The sequence below is a fragment of the Thermobia domestica genome, chromosome 7 (genome assembly GCF_964235325.1).
Source record: "Thermobia domestica chromosome 7, izTheDome1.hap1.1, whole genome shotgun sequence".
Taxonomy (NCBI): domain Eukaryota; kingdom Metazoa; phylum Arthropoda; class Insecta; order Zygentoma; family Lepismatidae; genus Thermobia; species Thermobia domestica.
In genome coordinates this window covers 237,795,902-237,822,089 of record NC_137460.1, presented here as the reverse complement: position 1 = coordinate 237,822,089, position 26,188 = coordinate 237,795,902, and the positions used below count along the sequence as shown (strand labels likewise).

The following is a 26,188-nucleotide window of genomic DNA, read 5'->3' as shown; positions in this document are numbered from 1 at the left end:
GAAAGGAAATACCTAATAAAATTTCAAAGAAAGCAGAAAGAGAATGAAGTTCGGAACATTGTAGACGTAGAGTCCGTTCTGGTTCTTATGTTGTAAATGCTGTGCTGAAAAATTTCGCAGGAGTATTTGTATTAATTTTTACAGACAGATGCTATGACTTTCCCCAGTTGACGGTTTGTTACACAAAAGTTTTTGACATTATGACAGGCTATATGAAACGTGGAGTTTAAGATGCAATCCGAAACACTGTGATCCGTTTAAATTTGTAATACCCTCAAATTGATCGCGGCACCGTATTTACCAAAAGCGCATGCTCTAACCATTAGACCGACATACAGGGATTCTGTAGTAACAAAAACGAGTTCAGCGAAGTATGTTGTTTTCATTCTTCCAGTACACTAACTGTAGATATCCCACTTCAGGTCAAAGGATAATTAGGTGAATATTCAACTAACTAATGTAATTAGATGATTCTTGAACAAAGATTTTTCAAACACTGTGTGCAGGGAAGAGTTTTCTCGTGGTTCTTCTGTTTCCTCCCACTTTCTTCATTCTATCATTATATTCATTCTCATAAACACTGTTACACAGGGTCCGTCAGAAAAAAATGTATACACTCTTAGTCGTTCTGTATCAGAATACGGGCATTGATAATTGTTCTGAAATTTAAGTATGTTGTAGTATGGTTCTTCGGCATTGTCAGTGGTTTTCAGTTGGGACGCTCACTGACGATCAAATCCAGGATCAAAAAGTGTAAAGTAATGCCAAAATATACTGAAGTAAAGTGAATGGAGTATAAAATATGTTTGTACCCCACATGATGAGTACAGGGTCAGCACTTATTCATAACCGAAATATTTGTAACCTTCAATTAATTGATTTACAAATAATTAGATCTCATCTAATAGTAAGTGTTAGGAACAAAATTCTGTGAGTGGTTATAATAAAAACAATTTTTAATACTAAAATACAGTTTGCGAAAATGTTAATTTTGCTGATGTAACAACATTATATTTTAGTTTAATTGGTAGGAAATATGTGAAAAATGCATGCATCAATGTTAATATAATTATCCTTATAAAACATATTCTGTTTCATATTATACAAAAGTTTAAAATGCATATATATATATCTTCTACCCAAAATCCTAACATGTATTTTATAAATTTATTTTATTAATTGTAAAACAAAAAAGCAATATTCAAACTATTTGTTTAAAAAAATAACAAGCATCACACCACAGTTATGAAAAGAGCTTTCCTATACGGAAATAACAAAGTAAGGCATTTCATAAAAAGACCTTAGCTAAGCTGTACGCTACAACCAAAAAAGGGGGTTGTGCTGGTAGAGATCGGAGAGTGGACTGGAAAATTAAAATTAAGTTCACATAATAATAATAATAATAATAATAATAATAATAATAATAATAATAATAATAATAATAATAATAATACATAAATTAAAAATCATCAAAGCAAAACTACCAGTAGATATTGCTTCTATTTCCAGTGTTAAGTAGTCATAATGGTTAGTTTCTATGCCATTACATTTTAGTAAATTCTTATAATTAAAACCGTTTCAAGTCCTAATAGCTTGTGGTGCAATGTCAAAAATATCTAAATAAAATTAATTATTTAATTTCTTATCCTAAAAAAATAGTAATATTCATCCTTAAATTGACTAAATACACGGTATTACAAATTTCAGATGAGCTACGCTTTGGCCCCAAACATAAAAAGTTTCTTAAATACTAAATCATTCCAATTTGAAATTTGTAGCACACGTTAATATATATGTATAAATCTAAGTATCTTCTTAGGATAGAGAAATTTGGATAATAATTTTTACTATTTTACTTGCAGGTCATCGATCGCCCAAATAGGAGAATTTCTACGAATGAAAACTGTGTATGCACCTATTGTGACAGAGCCCAGTGTTACATCCGAGGAAGACAACAGCACTACCAATTCTGCTTCCGCGAACCGTTGTGACAAGTGTGGCAAAACTTTTGGGTCGCAGGAAGAGCTGGCACTCCATCACCCGAATTGCAACATCGGCGACAAAAGTTTTCCCTGTGAGACTTGCGGCAAAATCTTCAAACGGAAGGAACATTTGTTGCAACACCGAAAGTTGCACACCGGCGAACGGCCGTATGTATGTAGTAGCTGTGGAAAAGCATTCTCGCGTAAGGAACACCTAGTCCGTCACGCAGTGTCTCACACGGGTGAAAAAATGCACGGGTGCGAAATGTGCGGGAAGGCCTTTAGCCGTAAAGATAATTTATTAAAACATCGTAAAACACACGGGATTACGGGTCCCTATATGTGTGAGATTTGTGGCAAGAGTTTTGTGGTAAAGCATTACTATTTAATGCATCGAAGCAGTCACTCAGGCGAACAGCCTTTTAAGTGCGAGACGTGTGGAAAGACCTTCGCGGTCAAGCAATATTTGGTGTCCCACAAACTACGCCACACGCGGAACAAACCGTACATTTGCACGCCCACCGTCAGTTCAAATTTATCACCGGCTGTGAGTGAAATTCTGGAAAATTATCGTCGACTTCACACCACATGAGGACTCGCTATATCTTAGTCTTTTAAGGAAGAATAAATCACCGTTGGTGCACTGATGCTTGTGCTATTGAATAAGCTTTTAGACTTTTGGTCTGTATCGGATAGTGTATAATACCATTTCTGAACGTGTATGTTCTGGGAAACTATTTTATTGCTAAATTTTTTGACAGTTTGTATTATTTAATGTAAATTATATGCTCTCGTGTGGGCAAGTAAATTAGAATACCTAAACTTTCAAAATCGCTTTGGTTTGGAAGTTACTTTGTACCGAATTTTGTTACTTCTATAACACCGATATTCGGTGATAGCGTTGTTAAATCAATATAAATATGTGTGTGTATGTATATGAGTCATAAGCAAGCAAAGAAAGGGATTATGGATTTGGAACTGTTAGTTCTGAAAATTATAAACTCAACGAATCTATCGGCAATAAAATCAAAGTACATAATGGTAACAAATATTTTGTTGTTTCCAAAATTTTGTTTGTTAATGCAGCTACACTAATGATAATAGATTAGTGTCTTAACCGCGTCAGAAATTGTTAGAAAATTATATTTTTGATTTCTTTTTAAATGACTGTTACATGACTTAAGTTTTTGTTGAACAATTGTTGTTTGTCGCAACTTTTAAGCGTTATGATCCATAATCATAATTACATCTGTCTGAGATGAATTACCGTATTTGCGCGAATATAGGCCGCACTTTTTTCCACCTAAATTTAGGCTTGAAAAATTATGGTGCTGCCTATAATAGAGTTTTTCCTCCTCAGATGATACATCGTCAATTTAAATGGCATGAACACGTCTCTTGTGTATTGAAAGTAATCCCATTACAAGTTATTGAAGACTTAAAAACAAACTAGCAGAAAAATTTATCGTGTTTCAAAACTTTCCACCTTCATTGGGTACCTTCATAACTCCTTACACTGGCACAAAAATCACTTGTACACTTAACACTTTTATTAATAAGAATACGTATCTTTGTTATACAGTGTATATATAATATATACAGTATATTTATATAAGCACATTAACTGCTCTTGAAAAAAGAAGAGCAACTTTGTTTACTGAAACTGCGTCAGCTTGTTTGTACCCACCCAAATCAAGCACAATGACTTCCTACTATCTCAGCATCACCAGCATCTGATTCTTACCCTCGCTAGACGTTCCAGAATGCTGCTCAGAATCACTATCACAAAAGTCATCTTCAGTCCCGTCAAGTTATTGGAAATTCCAGTTTTTTTTTTAATTTTTTTACTTTTCATGACAAGTTCTTCCGATATTGACCGCCAAGCAGCCAAAATCCAACGGCACATTTCTGACAGATACACGTTGCAAACTGCCTCCTTGCGCCGAAGTTGCTTTGTTCATGATGTAATTTCGATAGAATTGTCTTACACTAGCTTTGAATGGATGACTGATAAACACATCCAAAGCTGCAACACACAACTTTCTCGTAAATTTAGGAGTGCGGCCTTTATTCGAGATTTACTTTTTTCTATAATCTCGTGTCAAAAGTTTAGGTGCGGCCTGTATTCACGCAAATACGGTAAGTAGTTTTAGTAAAGTAATGAATTTCGTTTCTTATTCTGAGCCCAAGAAAGCTATCAATACAATAAGAAGAGGTGATTTTCACGAAAAGCTTTGTTTTATTTGTTGCTGGTAATTACGTCGAAAAATTACTTCCTCTGATATTCTTCACATAGTGTAATATAGCAGTAATCGTACTGTTTTCGTCGTGATCATTTGAGTATTCAAATTTAGCTTTCTATGTACTGCTTGAACTTAATTGCCTCTGAAGAGTGTTTTGTAAAATTTGAAAATGTTCGTCTACAATGAAGCAAATAAATTTTAGCTAACTGTTTTTATTGGTTCACTTTTGTTGACATTGTAGACCGTATAAACAAAAATATTTAGAGAATTAAGATTGAAAATAAATGGAAGAGTTAGACTTGTGATAACTGTGCATTGTATAGTTACTCACAAATTTTATTAATTAATGACGGTTCAGTTAATTTAATTTTTAATCATGAGAAGAACTTTCTGCTACATTGTCAAATGTTTATATGCTGATTTCATAGTAAATGTGATTGCGTGCCAAATACATGTTGGTACAGTAAATACTCGATTTAACGTTTTAATTCGGGCGTAACAGTGCCCTTTAAATCTCAGATTGTATTAGGAATAGTATTTAAATAGGATAATACATTATATTGATAAGTGTAGGAAACAGCCGTTTTTAAGCACACAAGATTCCTCTAGGTTCGAATTCGTACCAAATAGAAGTTGGTGTGTTAAAAATCGGTTGTTTTCTGTATTTATCAATATAATATATAATACAACCGTCAGAGGTGTTCTGAATGCAGGCATAACTGGAGTTGTATACAAACCTTATATTCTGACTGAATGACACAGATTTCATGATGACAGAGTGTATGGCTGTACAGGAAGCAGACTGGGTAATGTAGTGGTTAACGCATCGGCACAGCACGCCGGAGATCCCGGGTTCGGGCTTCGGTCTAGCCGTGCATTTTTTTTCACTCTTTGTGTATCACAGAATAATACATTTGAAATTTTGTTGCATAATGTGCATTAGTAACACACGAAACTCCTTACAATTGTGTATTAGATGCGTGAAAAAAAACCATGAAGCTCCACTTGCTTTCTTGTTGAATGGTGTTTCTCAATAATCAGCCGCACATCTTTTAAAATAAATGTGAGCAAAGTTTCAGCCTCATCAGTATCTTTCTCCTAACTACATTCACTACATTGGTCAAATTTTGTTCATGAAATCCGAATTCTGTTAAATCGAGGATTACAGTATATGTAAGAATGCTAATTCAATGGCTTAATCTCTTCTTGCAGTTAATAAAAACATACCAAGAATGATAATATAAGGCACAATTTGATACCGTTTTTCAAGCGATGTATCTAATTCGCTTGAACTAGTTTTCTTTGTTGTTTTGTCTTTGGATTATTTTTTAAAGAATTCAAAAGTAACTTATTTGGCACTTACATAGCAAGTGATCATGGTCAACAGATGAAATTGACCTTGTATTATCCCATACATTAGGTTAAAACTATTTAAGAATCTATGGTTCCTTTTATTTTTTTTATATAAATAAAATAATATTGACTGGTTGAAAACTATTTAGCTGAAGTTGAGGTGATAATTAAAGTATGTTTTATGTATAAAAAACAATAGCTGTGAAAGTTCGATAACTTTAGTAAAATGACGAAGTGATAAATTTGTGACCAAGAAATGAGACCTCTGCATCAGCGCACCGAAGGTGATACTTAAATATATATTATATATAAATATATTCATATTTATAGGTGGAACAGTGCTGGGGAAGTATATAGTGTGATCATGAAATATTATTTATTTCTTAATAGAAAATGAGATTATTATTATTATTATTATATATTGTTTCATAGCTCTATTTATAGGTACAGTGACGATTTAGCTTATATTATCGTATGCAGGGTAAAAAAAAAGAATATATATAAGACAATTTGATGGGAAACTTGGGTTTTTCCGTTTGTATATTATTGTCTTTTGTTACTTAATAAGCTTCAGATATGGGAAATATTTATTTTGTATGTATATCTGGTTATAATTCGCCAAAAATCAATTTATTTCCTAAATGTTTTTAAGTTATATTATGTCTTTATATACTTCTGATTTGAAGTTAAGTCGTTTCGTCGGGTAAAAAAGTATTTCGGTTGTCATCTTTACCTCGTAACATTCGAATATTGCAAAGCATATATTTTTGAGTATGAATGCTTTACTTATTGAGAGTTTGAAGGAGCATGGAAGTACTGAAGAGCGCTTTGAATTTATTGTATGCTTATTTAAGTGTAATATGGACTTGTTTCTTTAGATGAAGTTTAAACTACAGTAGACTATAGAGTATCCGGACTAATGTGGTGGAAAGGTAGGCCGAATAACAAAAAAAGCCGGATAGACCGGAGTTCTATGAACCCATTTCTTTGTCCCACCAATACCAGAAGACACAGTTTTTATACCAAAACTCACTGTTACAGTACGTATTTTCTTTTCATTTGGCTCTGTGCTAGTAGTTTATAAATGTTTTATGTACTGCGCTGCACGTTTCAAGAATTTATTAGAGAAAAAGTAAGTTAAATAAAACGTACAGCATGCGTAAACTGTTCACATTTTAACATAAGTTCTGTAATGCCTGATTTAAATGCAGGAAACATAAACAAAACATTAACGTGAATCGTAGGCGTAATTCTTAAGAAAATTGACTCAAAACAAAACAGATTTTACAATACACAGATATGAAAAGGTAGCCGTAAGATAAGTTTTTATTAAAAAAAAAAAAAAAGAATCCTTAATAGATGATTGCGTAATAGTAGAAGCCCGCTTCCAATGGCTTGGCAATGTTGCCAATGCAAACGCCTGTAGCTTCCTCATTTAATTACAATAAAAGAAAACTAGGTCGGATAGTCGCGAGCCGGATACTTGGTAGTCTACTGTATTTAATTAGTATTCAAACAAAAATGATTATCATCATAGAATTATTCTGTTACTGATTGGTCAGTTGCCTGCAAGTGAAGATCGAATTCCCACCAATCTCTTTGTCTTAAGAAGAGTTCGTTCTATATCGTTCGTCAATTATATTTTCTTCATTCGTCCGTATCTTTTAACACGTTACTCAGTAGAGTTTATTCTCAAACCATGCCCTAATGATTTTCAACTCGGTTTAACGATAATGTTTGACGCTTATTTAAATAGTTGAAAAGTCTTTACATGCATTCTATCGAATGATGTCAATAACATAGTATTTAAACGAACCATTTTTTTTTTTTTTTTTTCTTTTTCAAAAATGTAAAAGGAAACTTTTAAGCTGCTGAATTTGTCACAGTACGAAGTTGTCACCAACTGATTAAAAAATAATAATAATGATAATAAAAAAAAAGGAAAACGCGTATAAATGGAATGTATAATTCCTTGTAAACTTCAGCTGAACTACCAAATTCAGAATTCTTTGACTTGAAGAAAGACCCTGTGATTAAATTTGCACTGTACAGTGAGTATTCAGTTTTGAAGAAAACGACTGTTACTTGAACCACTACACTTCCAACATAAAACTTGAGCGTATACCCTACTTGTTCTAATATTTCCATATTTCTTGTGTTTCACCCAGCTATTGTCATCCATTAACTAGCAAATGTACCCATTGTCATTGCGAGCAACATTTTGCCTTTTTTCCCCTTCATTTTTCATATTCGTGGTCTGTCCAGTGAATACGCAAATTGATGTCATAAACACAGTATTTTCTAAAATTAGGGTACATCAATCTTATTCCTTCAAAATACTCCCCATTTGTAGCAATACACTTGTCCCACTTCCGTGTCCTTTGTTGAAAACATACTTGGAAGTCTTCAGAAGTCAGACTGTTCAGGTGCCTTGTCGTTTCACGTTTTATCGTCTCGACGTCGTCCCAGTGCTGAACTCGCGTGGCTGCTTTACATTTCAACAAAGAAATCGGCGGGCACTAAGTCTGGTGAGTAGGGAGGGTGATATAGCATTGTGATCGAATTACGGGTCAGAAACTCGGCGGACAATCACTGATGAGTGTGCAGGCGCGTTCCTCACGGAAACGCTTGATCCACTTGAAAAATACTGTTTTCTTCAGTGCGTTATTTCTATAAACAGCCCTCAACATTTCGTGAATTTCCTGGGAACTTTTGCTCATTAATATCCATCGTCGACACGAACAACAACGACACGACATCACAAAACCAATGTCACCTCTAGCTGTACGCCCGCCTCGACGGTCTGGTGGTTACTGCCGCTCCAGTGGGTTCCCTGCCAAGAGCAGCAAGTGTGCATGACCTAACTTCAACTCAAGGTCACCCTACTAGCTCAGTTCGTGTATTTATTGGACAGACCACATAGAATTCGTCTGAATTTGAAGTCTCATAGGAAATTCGAACATCTCAATGAGCATGTTAGTGAACCATCCCCAGTCTTTTTATTCTTTCCTAATTCAAATATAAAAAATCTAACACGTGTTAATTATGTTCTATGTTCAATCGAAATACAAAATTTCATTTTTATCTAAAACTCGCGAATCATAGTCATCTTAGTAAACCACTCCAATCTTCTTTTCTTCCTTTGCAAATCAAACATCAAAAAGCGTTGAAACATGGGTCGTAATACCGAAGTCCATGTCTGTAACCGTAATGGGTTCCGGAAAAGAATATCATAATTTAATAAATACAATTGTTAGCCCATTTTTCTTTCCACCTCTTTTCTTCCTTTCTAGGTGAAATACCAAAAACGCTGTGAAACACGTGCATAATTATTTAAGTTAAAAAATAGGATTCTTAGATATGGACATCTGATAATTGCAACCCCTCATTCCCCTCCTCTTACGAAAAATCTTTCCTTAATAATACCATACGTCACAAATCCTATGTAATGCTCAAATTCCAAGCATTTAGCGTAAGTAATTTGGCCTAGGTGTTAATCAGTCGGTCAAAACTTGTTTTACGTAGAGGGAAAATGTTTTCTCTCAATGTGTTTGTCTTTTGGCACCTCGAATTGAAATTGCTGATGCTTGCGCGTAGTACAGCGACTACCTATTTTTTTTTAAAAAAAGGGATGTAGATTGCCAAATGACTTGAATCATAGAATAGTTAACTATAGGGCTTAATTATATGAATTTAATGATCGGAGCAAAAGACTTCAGGAGGAGTTACCTCTCAATAATGGAAAAACAAAGATATATAATAATAATTATTATTATTAACACTTTCAAATGGTCATAGAACAAACTGCTCGTTGTTACGCATCCAAAGCGAAATTTGTTTTCTTTATGACAATTAATTTGTAAGTGCTTTTCAAACATTCCTCAGCTACAAGTTCCTGTTAGAGTTTAATGCGGGTCAATATGGTGCATTAGTTCCTTATGAGCATGGTTTTCACACTGTAAGCAGAAACTTCATGTGACAGATTTATATGCATGACAATCAACCTGTCTTTAAAGATTTGTATTATGTCTGCTAAATGTGTATGGAGGCTGTCAAAGCTACTAATACTTATGCTAAAGACGTCCAATCTTGGTAAAAATATTTCTTTGTAGCTTCTTTTCATATAGCAATCATTCAACCGGAGAAAGTTCATAGTTTTTATGGGAGAAGTTCAAATGGGAAGCTCTTAGTCATACATAAATTAATCAGTGAAATCAAAGTAATAACAAGGCCTTAGTTTACATTGACAACAATTTGGCATGAGTTATTGGAATATTGCGGTGCAACTACAAGCGGGACATACGGATTAATAACAGAATCATTTCCAGCCTTTTGTACTGAGCTTCTTAAAGAAGTGGAAAACCTATTTGATTGCGAAGTGTATCATATATATATATATATATATATATATATATATATATATTTGTGATTCTGTTCTTAAAAACTAAGTTTGGCAAATGGCATTACTCTAGTTGTAATTTTATGGTTTACCATCAGATCAACGTGATTCCATTTCGTGGTTTGCAGGATACACCAATAGTATGAGGTGAGATGAGAAATTTGTGCGTGTCCGAGAACCGAAACTAGAAAGTAGTGACCTTGAACGAATCTGGCATCCTTGTTTTTTTTCTGAGTATTTTTCATGGACTTATTTTCTGACTAGTAGTGACGAAGGCGAAGAATAACTTGCGAGCTATTAAATGTGTAAGATATATTTTTTTTTAATCCTTGCTATTATTAATGACAAATCTCTCTGTCAAGAATTTGGCTTTTAACAATATAAGAAGTCTTACGAAAGGATGAGTATTTAAAGACATACGCAAATGAATATCTGTGATAGTTCATATAGTCGTTTTTTTAAAATTTTACTTATTTTTTTTAATAAGCAATCTTGTATCATATTGCAGTTTGCCACACACAATCGTAGAAATGCGATCAATCTTTGAGCATAATTTTTTACCGAAGTAATGAGGTAGTTTTGCGACAAAAAATCAATATCTGTTTTTGTGTCTCCTTCATGACAACGGTTTTCATTCAATCACACAATTGAAGTTGAGTGCTTAATGTTGTCTCGAAAACCTGGCCGTTTTCCTGTAGCGTCTGACGGCATCATTAACTATATAGCAATTACTGAAGTCTCTCCATAGAATTCGCGACAAAGATACCATGTGCACTTCAACATTTTATACGAGGGCCATTCGAAAAGTAACCTTCGATTGGTTAAAAAAGAAACACCAAAGTAAATAAAAAGAATTTATTATGTGTGTCAGAAAACTACTTTTTTTGCTCTATTTTTCAGCGTAGTTTCCATAAACACTCAAGCACTTGTCATATCTCTGCACTACCTTAAAAAAATTATCAGCATAAAAATCTTCTGCTTGTGCCTTGAGCCAGCCTGCGATTGCATCGTTCAGTTCCTCAAATAACACAGTCCTGGAAACTTGTGGAAGTTCAACGGAAAGCTCCGAGATCGTGAAATGTGGTTTTTCACGAACTTTTCCATCAATTCTCTGAACGACTTCATTAGTGACCACTGATGATGGCCTGCCACTCCTCTCTTCGTCATGAATGTTTGTTCGTCCACTTTTAAATGAACGAACCTATTCACGAACAACTGCTTCACTCAGCACACTTGGTCCATACACAGCACAAAGTTCCCGATGAATAGTTACTGCCGAATATTGTTTTGCCGTGAGAAAACGAACGAAAGTTCGCACCTCACACTTGGCGGGGTTTTCTATTGCAGCAGCACATTTTGAGACGGTACAAAACTGGAACAACCTTCACTCTACCACGGCTGGCTACAGACTGATCTACCGCGCACGTTTGTGCAAAGATGGTACCGCTGCTACTTCCACTACTTCACGCACAGTGACCAATTAGAGATTGCTTTCCGAATGTGCCTCGTAGAAATAAAGCGCCGTAGTAAGCTTTGGAAGTGTAAATACTCCAGCCTACTTTCTATTTTTCGAAAATGAGATAACTGTCAAAAGCATGGGATTTCCCTAGCATTCCCTTTTATGTTTTATCGTTACATAACTGTTTCAGACTCTCAAAAAGGGTTTATAAATAACGCATGTAATTGTTACTTAGCATTAGCCCAAAAGTAATATACTTGATGTGGCCTTTTGTTCTTCGTTGAAATGACGAAACGGAAGCAGTGTTCGGTTTAGGACTGAAAATGAAGAGATCAGGATCCACGAAGCATTTGAAATTAAGTTAGCGTTATAAAAATTAAAGTTTATTTTGTGTTGCGTAGCACTTTTTTTTTTTTTTTTTTTTTTTTTTGTGACATGGCGGAGTAAGTACTTAATGTAAAAGCTCTGCATCGACATCAACGTAGACAATTTGAATAAACAATCAATAAATGAAATTTGTAAGTTAACGTCCCACGGACATGCCGTTTAGACTAAAGGAATGATTATAAAAGACTTGGAGTAATGAGAATATGGGAAAGGCGAGAAAACTCACCGAAACAGTGTTGTGTTCATCACAAATTCATGGTCCAGGGGATCGAACTAGGAACCTATCACACTACAACTGAACACGATGCCCGTAGTTCGAAAAGTTAAATTTGTTTGATAAATTTTTTTCCCAAATATTAGCAATACGTAGTTATTTATTTCGCTAATGGGGTTAAGCTGGAATTCATATCAAACATTCATAAAATCTGGTTAATTCAGCAGTAAATTTTATTATTATTATTATTTAATATGACAACGAGACATCATGCTACTAGAAATATCTGAAGCTTATTAAGAATTAGTACGTCTCAGAGTTTTGTTTATATTATAATTATCTAACGTATTTTGTACAGAACATGACAACTGTAGCGTGTAAAAATGCGTCACCTATTTATGTTTATATATAAAGCACTGTTTTAAACTTCTTTTTATATAATATACACTATTATATATATATGTATATATTTGTAATGTTAATAGTGTATTTTATGGTGAAGAACATACATATGGGGGTAGGAGTCGTGTTTTTTTGCTCACTCTTTTTTAATAGGTACACATACGTATTTATTCGTGATGAAAAGCACATCGGTGGTTAATCAAAATAGGACCAGTGTATTGGTTAGCATGCTTTAATGGTGGAACAAAGAAAATTTTAAAAGAAATACAAACTACAGTAATTTGTAAAGAAGGGGAACATACAAGGTTTTGTGGGTGGGTGTGTTTCAATTCATTGTTTAAACTTACCTTTTGTTCTCAAGTTAAGATGCAGTTACATTATATATTTATGTCTATAGAAAAAGAAACAAATATTGAAAGTGTCTGTCAGAGGATAAGATATGGAAACAAAATATTCCTATGAAACGCTTTATAGTTGATGGGAACTTTTTAGGTGGCCGTGTCTTGAAAGCAAATAACAAAATAATATTGCTCATCATTGTGGAGTTCTTCAAGTTATATCTAAGTTCTTCGTTCTAACCAAGGGCGCCGATCCTGGGGGGAGCCAAGCCCCCCCCCCAAGCTCATGTGGGCCTCCTATTGTATTTATGAATATACAATATTTGGCATAATTTGAGTGCAATTTGTCTTAAAATCTTCATATATATATATATATACCTTCTGCATCTGAATGCCCCCAAATTTACAGAGAAATCGGCGCCCTTGGTTCTAACCGAAGATAAAAGTACTTTCCATTTCCCTGTTGCTAAGTCTTGTTTTCTTGAACCAAAAACATGGTAGCACATATGTTCCAACTGTTATTCTTCTTACTACAGAAGTTATGTTGAAAATAAAGGAAAAAATCTATAATTTATTGCCTTTGTATTACGTTTCTCGATATAGATAAACTTCCAGTTCTTGAGTTAAGATTGTATTATTTCATGGATGTGTTAAAGGGGAAATTTAATTGACAACATTCGTCTATATATGCGATGCTATAATAGAAGAAAAATCAATTTTAAACTATAAATGTAATAAAAATTACATGGTCTCGGCTCCAAAATTATATACAGGATATTTCAAAACAACACCGACAACATTTGGGAGGTGATTCTTGACACCAAGATAAGACAAAAAGTGTAGACCAACCTGGATGCAGAAATCAGTCATTTCGAATTATAGGGTGCCGAAAACGTGAAAAAAATTAACTTTGAAGGTCCATGGCTAAAATACTACATAGTCAGGTCAAGACTTAGGAACTAATGTGTGTGTGTGTGTGTGCTATCCAAAAATACATGTGTCAGAATCCTGCGGTACTCACGCAACAATTTTTGTAGAGTTTTTCTACAGGCATATAATTTGAAGTACTTACCAGTACCTCTATAAAAATTATTGCGGAAGTACCATAGCATTCTGAAAAATGGATATTTGGATAGTGCATATACTAGTTCCTAAGTGAAGTCTTGACCCGACTGCGGAAGGTCCCATAGTATTAGACCTATGGACCTTTAAAGTTCAGTTTTTCATTTTTTCGGCAGCCTATAAGTCCGAAATGGATTTCTGCACCCGGGTTGGTCTGTACTTTTTGTCTTAACTTAGTGTTAGAAATCACCTTCCAAACGTTGTCAGTGTTGTTTTGAAACACCCTTTATAAATGTATACCGCTCAGTAATTATTGATTCCCTTTTTTCTTCGTTTTTCAAAATATTGTTTTCAACTAAAGCACTAGTCTTTCAACTAAAGCACTAGTCTCACGTTTAACCAAGGACCTTTAAATATGGAGGATGGGCTTTTTTCGTAATAATACACTAAAATTGGAAATCAATTTATGCATATGTGGTTTCACTAGTTTGTGTGTGAGCCCAATATTTTTTAAATTAAAGCAATATGTTTAGTTTTATAATTTATACTCAATTTAAAATGCTTTTTTCTAAGCTAAATAGCAGTGAGCTGCGTAGCGTAATTATAGAAACAAAGTGTGAAAAAGATTATTATAACGCTCTTAGATTTGTAGGAAAATTAACTATTGGATATTCATTTCGATATTTTAGTTGCGTTGCCCATGTTGTCCTATTATTTCTTATTTTCAGACTTCTAGTTTCGCTAGCATAACTACAATCTAGAACAACACTATCTGAAATCTGCTCATTTCAATTGCATATGGGGATTAGCAGATGCACCAACATATCAATCAGCCGATCGTATATATTTTATTTTTTTTTTCCTGTGTGTGACTTAATATTGAATTAGTGGAAGCGAAAGTTAGACTCGTATTTTCTGAAGCAAAAAGCTCCTGTATTTAGCAAATGCTGTGCCTTTTTGTCTCAGCGGTAATAAATTGTAAATTTTCCCCATCCCTTACAAGTGAATTGGCAGAATTCGTCAATGGAACAAAACAAATGAAACTTCTTTTTTAAGCCATAGTGCATATCTCTCTGCATTCTGTGTATCAAACACATCTCTATATGAAATTTCGTACCAGTATGTTATAGTTCAAAAGAAACCAATAGAATGTTCACAATATATTATTACTACTAATATTCTGATACTACTAATGCTATTCTATTACTACTAATATGCTGCTGGTCATTCTCTTCTTGTCTTTCCTTCCTCACGTACTTAGTGCCTAACTCATGCACGTTGGGCCTCGAGTTCGATACGTGGTAGTTTCAATCCTGCTCCAACTATAGATTGTCCATATATCCTTGCTGTTGACAAATAAAAAATGCAGACCAGTTAGTGTTCTCTTTCGTGAGATAAAATCCGGAAATTGTATAGGTTAATGATATAACTGACCTTATTGTGTGTGTGCATTACTCGCTTGGGTAAATACATAGTCACGATAAGGTCAGTTATATCATTTGGTTAAGAATAATGTGGCAGATATTTCCCTATTACAATTTGCTGTACAGGTCTTAGTTTTATTAAAAAAATTCTGAAATTTTCATACATATATCATTTCCTTGTGTCCTCTTGGTTTCATAAACTACATCTAGTACAAATATCTATGAAGAGCAAAATTTAATAATTCGCCTGCCTCTTGTATTTAGTGTAAAGAAAACAAATGCTAATAATTTTTAAGTTTTCATTTGAACTGATCGGACAAGTTTGAACACGTGTAGTGACATTTTCCCCATTGGTGTGTGCGTCTTAGATGAATATGGCATCTGGTTCCATGTCCGGTAAAAGAACATTAAAATTTGAACACGCTAGCAATCCACCTTAGAATGTAGATCCACGTCTCATATAGGCTAGGTTTATGATACCGCTAAATAAGCTTATCCTCTTTATTGTAGGATCCTTGGTCTTCGATCCCTTCAAACCGTGGAAGCGCCACGAAAATAGTTTTGGAATGGACAGCGAAAATGAAAGACCGGAAAAGAGCCCATGGCTAATATAAAAATCAGAATTTTGTATAATTAAACTTAAGTATAAAATTAATAAGAGGCAAAACAAAAACTACCAATTTTACCTTCCTGTAGTTACGCTCCTACTTACAAATTAATGTATTATTCGTATCGATCATAAACGTAACTAGTTAACTGTGGAATTATATGTAAATCATTAATATATTTTCAGTAGAACCCATTAAAGTCAGAGAATAAGAAGAACCCTAAATCCAAAATAAGTTCTCTAGAGATTGTATCTAGAGAATGATGGTAATAAGATGGGCCACATAGGAATATTCCAGCCATAATGATTCGTTTGATAGCTGGATTGAGAAGTGAAATCAGCCCCTTTCGAGCTAGAATTTTCCTTGCTGTACGATAAAATTTCAATATATCATCTATATTTGTTTTCAAACATTGAAATTGAATACAGCGTTATTTCTTCGTAAGCCAGTCCTAAAGTTACATGTCCGTGTACGTATTATGGGATACTTGCTATAGTAAACATCATTCCTAAAGTTGTATCGATCATAAACGTAACTAGTTAACTGAGGAATTATATGTAAATCATTAATAAATATATTTTCAGTAGAACCCATTAAAGTCAGAGAATAAGAAGAACCCTAAATCCAAAACCTAGAAAGTGAATACTGAAACATATTTTACAAGAAGTAAATTGTGAAAGTGATTTTAATGTTTAAATTTGTATAATTCAGAAGAACAACTATATATAGACAAATATGTATATATAATAGACAAGGGAGATACTGTTTCGTTATTATTTAATATGGTAATGGATTTGTTCCACACTTCGTAAGTTTCTATCTGTTATCAAATCAATCTGTGCAATAAATATGAAGTGCCTTTGCGTCTGTGCAATTTTCCTTAATCCAAAGTAACTTCTGTTAAAGCAAACGAAACAACCAAATTACAGGTTACGAGTTTGATATAGCGTAGCTCAGTCAGCATCCGTAAAGAGCCTTCTGTTTTATTATTATTTTAGTTTTGTGCTCCCACGAAAGACATGTCTTCAGTATTCCCTGAGAGTTTAAGAATTTTGTATGCTTTAGTAAATAAATGCGATCAGAGTAGCGTTTGGAACTAACTGCAATATTGGTTGAAGATACAGTAACTTTCGTCAAATGGTAGTTTGTTCAAATATTACGTTCTTTCTCCTACCGCTTCAGCATGGTTCTATATACGAAACTGTTTTAACTCATTAATAAGTATCTGAAACTTGAGAATAAGTTTTGAAAAGCTCGAATAATGTTTGTGTGTAGTAACATTGTCGAAGGTAACACTGAAATCTGCTTCTAATGTTAGATTATTTACAGAGATTCGAGAACACGTTTTTTCGGGCATTTACATTATTATTAAGATGTAGAACAACTTAAAATGACACGTTGATAGCTAAATATATATTTAATTATGAACTAAACCAACTTTTCTCAACAATAGTAAAACTTTAAAGAGCATAATCGGCCATATGAGGACTGTAATGTTTCCATTATTACAGAGTTCAGCTACTTTTCATTGTCACTAGGAGACGGCTGTTACCTCGAATATTGTTTTAGTCTTAGGTTTTGATGAAAAATTTAGTTTTGTTCGTGTGGAAACTCCTTTTGAAATTTGCTAACCTTATATTTCATCACCCATAATTACAGGGTGTTTCAAAATGAATATCGGGATTTGAAGGCTTTGTAGTATTTATTACATTTAAGGTTGGTGTAAAGGGACAACTTTTGTCAATAGATGTCACTACAGTCTTCGTATATCTCTCATGTGTTTTTTACCTTTCACGAAAATTTACAATTTCTCTTACAAATTTCAACCTAGAGACTTCAAATTTTGGAGAAGGAACTTCATAATATATCGAAGGCTACAATCCATGCCGATTTCTTATTTAGAATTTTCTTCATTGTTGAAAGAGTTATATTGTTAAATATTTGGATATCCCTTTCAACAAACAAGCCATTTCAACAATGAAGAAAATTCTAAATAAAAAATCGGCACGGATTGTTGTCTTCGATGGGTTATGAAGTTTCTTCTCAAAAAATTTGAAGTCTCTAGGTTGAAATTTATATGAGAAATCGTGAATTTTCGTGAAAGGTAAAAAATACATGAGAGAGAGATACGAAGACTGTAGTGACATCTATCAGCAAAGCGTGTCCCTTTAAACTAACCTTAACGTACAATTATAAATAATACGACAAATGAAACAGTTTTGCTGCAAGTGTCCAATGTGAGCACCATTCGTCACACGGTACACATCGATTCGGTAGGCGAATTCTTCCCAAACCTTGATCAGTGTGTTTGGAATAATTGTTGCAATAACTCTTTCTTAAATTTCTCCACATAGACGTCACTGGAATTGCTAATTTACACTAGCCTTCCGAATTGATTTCTTGGTATTATGCGTGAAAGACCCTCTCATTCATTCAACACATTCATCAGTCACTCTTGGTCGTCCCGTACTCTTCCCTTTGCACAGACAGCCAGTGTTTTCGAACTAATGATACCATGTACGGATGTTATTATCACTTGGTGGATTGCAATTGAATTTAATACGGAAAGTATGTTGCACTGTAACTACAGATGTAGTTTTGCAAAAATGTAAAAACACAAAAAGCTTTCTGCTCATTAGTCGCCATTTTTGCTAGTAGCGCTTTCTAATGGCAGACAGAGCAAACAGTGCATGCGCATGCGTGCGTACAAAACTTTTGAGTTTTTTTTTTTTTTCATTTAATGTATTATTTATAATTGTAAATTAATTCTAATAAATACTACAAAACCTTAATTCTTTTGAAACAATCCGTATATTGGTTTATGTTACACCACCACAGAATTTTATTGTAAAACTGAGCAAATTTTTCTGTTCACATTTAAACCCATCTGACTAAATAATGTGTTATACATTCATAGGTTGTTACCCAAGCTAACTCCTGAGGGAAGTCATATCAGTACAAATTTTAATTTTATTTCTGTTAGCTAAGGAATGAAACCTTATCTGATACACTAATTTTTATGTAGAGCTTCCTGAAGCTTTCTTTCTTCTTACCTTTTAGTGATAAAATTATCGTTGTTTTACCGATGTGGCTTTCGTCAAGAACCTTCATTGGTTGTTACATTGTTCATGTACAGTTATCAAACTTCTGTGCATACCAAACATTAATTCCACATTAAAACTAATGAATTAAGCATAGTTTGCTCACGTCGCGGTCAGCAGATCTCTTGTACGCATCCGAGGAATTCAGTTATAAAAAAAACTATAGGTTGATATTTTTGCTTAAGTTACGAGTTTTCTCTCATGCACTGATCGTAATAACTAAGGTAGAGTACATTAATAATTATATGATGATGTCAATTATATATATTGGTTAAGATGATCCGGTGTTATCATGATCAATATAGAGTAGACTTCCGATTTATCGAGGTATTATGGGGTTGAGCCTACCTCGGATACGCAAAAACTCGGGATAATATGGAGATAAGCTGTATTAGGTGCTTGTTCATTACAATAGATTAAAACTTAAAGAAAAAACAATATATTTAGATTTCACAGTACACTTACTGAGTGGAAAAGTCAGTGATTGTTTTCTGTTACATCTTTTGATCTCTCTTTGATGCTACTATATTGTGCCAACGTTGTAGAGAAGGTGAAGTGGCAATTTTTTTTCGACTGCCTCGGATAATTGGGAGTCTACTGTAATAAAATTCGTCAAACATTATGTTGTTTTAATTTTAAAAAAGGTCTGATACCGAAAAGAAGATATTAGAATAATCTGTTTGTATTAAAAGTATTTTAGTTATTTCTTATTACGAGAAATATCGAATGTAGGTCGGGCGCAATACGTAATTGTTATATATATATTGCCATTTTATTGAATGTATTTCATCGCATAGTAAATAATAATAATGGGGTACGGAGATAAACATATTTGAGACCATGTATTTGACTAAATCATCTTTTATTCGTCGTTAAAATTTTTGTACAACTTTGCACAGGTTTACCTGCAGTAGCACTGTAAACAAACTGGCTAAAATATTATATATATATATATATATATATATACTTGTTTACAAATTCTTAAGTCACAGTGTAGATGTTAAACTCGAACACAAGCTTTGATGTACTCTCCTGTATATTTTGTGGCGTAGTTTGGAAAAGGAAAGTTTACTACTGTAACAACCAAAATAGGGAGTGTAAACAATTGGGATATATCGACAATTATTTCCAGTTTTTCATGCTAGTAAATTTCTCTTCTGCATAATGCACCAAATGAAATTAACAGTTAAGCGGATGATAGCCTGTGTTCGAGATAATACGCAAACTACAGGAGTTTCTAAAGAAGTTACTTACTTCTGTAGTTCCTGTATGTGGGTACAATCATGAATCAATAGTAAGTGTACTTAAGCTTTAAAAAAAAAAAAAAAAAAAAAAAGAGAAAGAAAGAAAGAAAAGAAAAAAAATCACCGTTTACTTTGAAAAGGTGATCAGTTGTCAAATTGAATCACTTCCCAAATTTCCTCATATTTGTTCAAGAGAGCATGGTAGATATATACACAGCGCATCTACTTTGTGGCAGTGATGACAGTGCTAATAGGCTTACTATTAATGAAGAAATCTGGGTCATGTTACGAATTTTTACTCAGTAAATTATGTTTGTGCTAGTCAATCGAAATGGGAGTACTTAATCTGTTATGGTTAATACGGTATACCGAATTACTATTCATGCTAAAGTGCGTAATGTTAAAACATTATGTTTGTGTTATTTGTACGGTAAAATTGTGGCGGAGATTCGAAAATTTACATATTGACTGTTTTCTGAGTGTCATGTCATGTAACTGTTAATTATCATATTTTGTTAAATTATTAATCTTAGCTTTTGAAATCAAATCAGAAGTAAAGTCATTAAAAACTTGTTCATTGTAAACTTTCTGAAGCAACACAATAATACCTGTAAATATTGTTCAGTAGACGGTGTTTATCGGGTACATTCTATGATGGTTTGCGTAAACGCAACTTAAAATTTCCAATTTAGTTTGCTGTAATCGGCATAATTCATTTTTGTTCATTTTGCGCTGTGTTACGCGTCGCAGTTTTTGCAAAGGCTTGTACTGAATGATACCCTATATCATTCGTGGAACATTTTATTATCCTTTTTCTCTGCATATCTATAAACTATAATAATGGCCTTACTACAAGATGTTGCGTACCTCAACTCGAGAGTTTCGTTTATGGTGATTGCACGTGTGCTGGCTCTTCCATTAAGTGCATTTACATTGTAAAAACGTATGGAGGATACACTTATTCACGGATACATGTATTTAAATAAGACATCAACCTTGTATCCTACTATGATTATTTCGGGCCTCTCTGGGGCTTCGTGAATAACGTTCCTTCTGCTGCTTTTCTTTCTTTACACATTTATCCTCGAAGTAGACTTTGTACTAGAAGATAGGACCATCCAAAAATCCTTTAAATTTCGTAAGATAGTTTGTAAATCCTCGCATACCTTCTCTCATAGATACACTTTCTCGAAAATTAAATTATTAAATGCTACTATTAGAGTATAGAAAACTATTTACAGATGTTTGAGTAAATATTGCATAGTAAGTCCTCCATATACAAAATACTTTTCTTTTTTTCATCTTTTCGCATTAAATTTATTAAATTTAATAACCTATGACGTCCATTATCAAGTACTGAATTGCATATTATTTGAGGCAGTGTATTGAACAAAATAGGCTTTTCATTATGATAAGCATCAATGTAAAATGAACATTTGCTAATAACGAACATTCTCTTAAATATGTTAAGAGAACAGGCTGGGTTTATTATTACGAGAACAACTCAGTAAAGTGAAGTTTAATTTTATAGCCTTAAATGTGTCCAAATACAGGTTCATTCTTTACTTTTCACTGTTCCCTTTAATGCAATTGTTCAGTTAGCTTGTATATTCCAAAGGAAGGAAAGGGAGAGGAGAGTTGGGTGTGAAGCGAGGGTACTCCAAATACTGCATAAACTTCAATAGTGTAACAGTATAAATGAATAAAAAGTATAGCAATGGAGAAAGATTCCAAGGGAGCGAGCGCAGGGAAGATGGTGGTAGATATCGGGCAATTAACCTTTTTTTAATTAATTAATTAATGCAAAGTTCGTCGAACAGCTAGAAATTACAGCATGTAGGACAGCAACTGTGCAAAAGCAACATTAAAAGTGATTTTGTGTGTATAATGTGCATCTCAATTAAAATTTCCTTTACTTTTTCAATATTCGTTTCCAAAATAGTAATCAGGACGTTGAGTTCAAAACGGTCTAGATGTTGAACGTATCTGTATCAACGTATGTTAACATAGCGAAATTTACTTACCTATATTTTCGTTGAAAGTATTGATTGTAATACGAGAGTATTAAAATAAATTCGTGAATTATGTATCAATGCTGTGCCTCGTACCTGGTGTTTTCAGAATCCTATCCTTGAAAGAAACGTACCAACATATGAATGAATTGGAATAGTGGGACATCACTCCCGTGTAATCTTCACTTTTCTATACAACACGTTTTAAGAGATCTACATGTGAAACTAAAATGGTATGATGCTTCAGTTTCGACTTGTAAGCGTTACAGTTGGAGAGATTGTGTAAGTTATGTATGCAATTATTTTCAAGATTTTTTTTTTTAAGAAACACTACAAAAACAATTAAGCGAAGGGATATATTAATACTGTGAAATATCTAGCATTGAAATTATAATCACCAAATTCATTTGCCATGCGAAATGATTACGTTGATACCGTAAATATTGAACATTCATACACTTTAAGGTAATAAATGATAAAGTGTATAAATTCTGTTCGTTATCATGGCTAGATATAAACAATTCTGCTCGTAAGAGAAATGCAAACTTAACTCCATCTCATATACTTTGTTCTTCATGATACCTTGTACTCTACCTTAAATCTTCTCAGTGTTTCCACATTTTTCTCTTGATGTTTCGTCGGCTTCAAAATATTCTATAATTCTGAGCAATTTTAGGACGACTCTTCACGTTAGATTTTTCATTTTGTCCGTTTCATGTTTATGTACAGAGAAACAAATAAATAAACGAAACAACAAGCGTTCACTCTGTTGACCGGTGGAAAATGATATCTGTATTCCAACCTCATGTTTGGTGCAATCTTGCCAACGAAAGTGCTTTCCGGTCCGTACAGTTTTTCCCCAATTTCCGAAAATTGACTAATTTGAATATACTTTTATTACGAACTACGAGTACATTCAAATTTGGTCGAATTGTTTCACAACTACTAACAACACATCTAGAGGGCGGTATGCACTTTCGTTTGTGATTCACCACAGTGAATTCGTGAGTGAACGTTGCTGATTCACAGAGATTAAAATTCGGCGAGGGATGAAATAATGTGATGCGACAATAATATGAAAACAAAATGGTGTTACTAGAAATCAGTTCTATCCACATGCTGTGTCCCGTTTATACAGAATTTGTAGTAAGATTTATGATAAGGAAATGTAAACGGTGTCTGAACATATTTCCTTCAAATAATAGGGAAGTGCTGTACACTATAACAAACTCATAGTTCCTTCTGTTGTCATTGGTGATTTAAGAAAGAAAAAAATCCATTCTCATAGTAGTAACGTTTGTGAAAATTAATCGTACTGTCACTGTGCATACACACACCGAATAATCGTTATTTATGTATAATTTACAAACTGAGGGATTACTAAATGGACTGAGTTTGCTTATTTAATAATAAAATACTAAGCTTGAACTCCCATTTATTAGCTTGAGTACTCGTGTTTATTAGTGCAGTTTTATACGTTTTGATTACTCCCATGTTTTTATCATTGGTACGTGACTGCTGAATAATTTAAAATAAGGATTAATTATTATTTCTGTAATTTGAATCAATGTAAACATTTAGGTATGGACATAACATTAAAATAGTTGATTGATCATCTACGAATTATTTTACAAAAGACATAAAGAGGAGGCCACATATTGTGTGATGCAGAAGTTAATCTTTCAGGTGGTTTATTGGAATAATAAATTCACAGTTGTATTTTTGCTGTTAACGAAATATAGTAGTGGAATAGTGTTTTTTAATAAGTGAAAAGAAATTCCGTTATATGAATCTACGAACTAATATAAAAATTAATTAACAGTCATATACAGATGATGATGACAAGGAGTAATCGAAACAGATATGTCTAAATTAATAAAGACAGGTGCTTAAGCGAAGTTTAATATTTCAAAAGTAAGGGATTGTTTGTTCTTGCATGAACTGGACTGTCCTATTTATTAAGAACACAATGGGTAGCAGCAATAACTATTCGCAGGTTTTTATATTTAAAATAAACATTTCTTCTGTGATACAGATCCCATACTAGTTTTCCTTCTTATAACAATACACATGTACTTTCTCATAACTCTACACGTATAATCCTATGTAAACTTGACAAAATTCAAGTTTTTTACTGGTCTGTGGATAATATTTATTGTAAGCTTGTAAATTATATTTGGGTACCTAGAAACCAAGGTTAATCCCGCGGCAAAGTTAATTATAGGGGGTAAACAAGAGTTTTCGGGTATTACAGGCATTTCCAATGAGGATTCCCTTAAAGATTTACCGGCCCATAAAAAAATAATAAAAATAAAAAAAATAAAAAAAAGTGGAAAGAGCCCCATAATCCTTGGGGATGCTGCCCTTTTTAAGGTCAAACTCAGGCTATTGCATATTTTGGCGTATTTATATAAGGGATCTGCCTGTACTAATACTACTGGCAATATACATTCGAAAATATTAACGTACTGAAAAGCTTTAGCTTACCAATATTAGGAAAGAGTGAGCTTCTTACTTATAAAAAGGAAAAGTAATATTCAAAAGAATTGGAATTATTCTCTTAATTTTTTTAGAAATATCTTATTGAACATTTCAACCACAAATTCATGAAAATGAAAACACGTATAGAGCGTAAAAAGTAGTATGAAGAATGTGCATAGGATTTGGGGTATTGTAAGATGTATATTTCAGTCTTGTTATACGTACATATGTAAAACTGGAGTTTATAGTATTTATTTAAATTTATTCGAAGAAACAAAGAGGAGAATGTGAACTGGATGGTATATTTGAGCGCACTTATCACACAAACTTTGAATGAAATGTACTGGTTTTGAAAATAAATGTGTAGCAAAATTGATGATAAAGTCGAATTCAGTGGTAAAACTTAAGAAATTAAAAAATAAAAAAAAAAAGAAATGATAAGTACTTAATAATTGTTCTATCATGGTAAATAAGCTAGGGAGATTATTTCGTACTTTTGGAATGTAAAGCCTAATCTACAGGTGTTGGTGGTTATGTGTTTCATATGTAGAGGGTAATTATCAGCTGCAAACATGAAAGGGAAACATATTCCAAAAATACAAAGAAAGTTCCTTTATAAAGCTGTTCATATGATTGTAATTTTACCTCATAAAAAAGAAATAACAATCTTTGATAAATGTGGACGTGGTAATCAATTTTCGTAAGCTTATATTTACGTCGATATGTTTTTATATTTTAAAAGAAACTCTTTAGACTATAATTCATGGAACTTTATAATAAATTTTAGATAAATCAGAAGTAAACATTTTTTCAATATTATAGTGGATCACCTCAGTGTTTTTTGATATCTGAATGTTTCTGATAACTTGTGTGCCTAAGTGCAAACGCGCGCGCGTGTGGATGTATGTATGTGTATAGTATGTATATATTTCATATTTTTTTTATAACACGTAACTGCAAACATTATATACAGTGATAAGTACTTGATAAAATTATAACTGTTTATGGCAAAAGGATTATGTTAGGTTTGTTAAAGGAAATAGGACTATTTCTTTTGTTACAGTAAAAAAAAAGTTTTTTTTTCTCGTTTTGTAGTTATATTTTTTGTGCAATATGTTTTTTTCCCCTTGGTAATGGCTACAAATTGTTTCGATGAATATCTTTTTTTTTTTTTTTTAATATTGTTCAGCGCTCCTGGTTTCGTTTGTATTTTCCATTGTTATCATTTTTTTTAGTAGCTGATATTTTCTTTGTGAGTATGTGAGAGGTGTCAGTACAGTTAAATAAAAATATAGAAATTTGAGTCATACCCAGATTTCTTGATTTCAGCATATTTCCTGGTAGAGCTACCTTAACCCACCAGTATATATGCAAGGACTGAGAAAAAAATACTTTTTTTCGAAAACAAGTCAAACGGCTTTTTCAACGAACTTAAAAAGTTCGTTACTGAGGCCTCGACGTCTGTGTGTCTGTCTGTTA

At 33.2% G+C, this 26,188-nt stretch overlaps 1 protein-coding gene across 2 annotated transcripts in view; it reads left to right on the top strand.

Annotated features, from left to right (window-relative positions):
• The window catches only part of LOC145690778 (uncharacterized), a 53,370-nt gene extending 27,352 nt beyond the window's left edge, over positions 1–26,018 (top strand). For both annotated transcript variants that reach the window (XM_081766033.1, XM_081766032.1), the window contains exon 4: positions 1,863–26,018. In XM_081766033.1, coding sequence (XP_081622159.1) covers positions 1,863–2,574 — 712 coding nt within the window. In that variant the 3' untranslated portion in view covers positions 2,575–26,018. The remainder of the gene's footprint in view (positions 1–1,862) is intronic.
• The last annotated feature ends 170 nt before the right edge of the window (positions 26,019–26,188 follow it).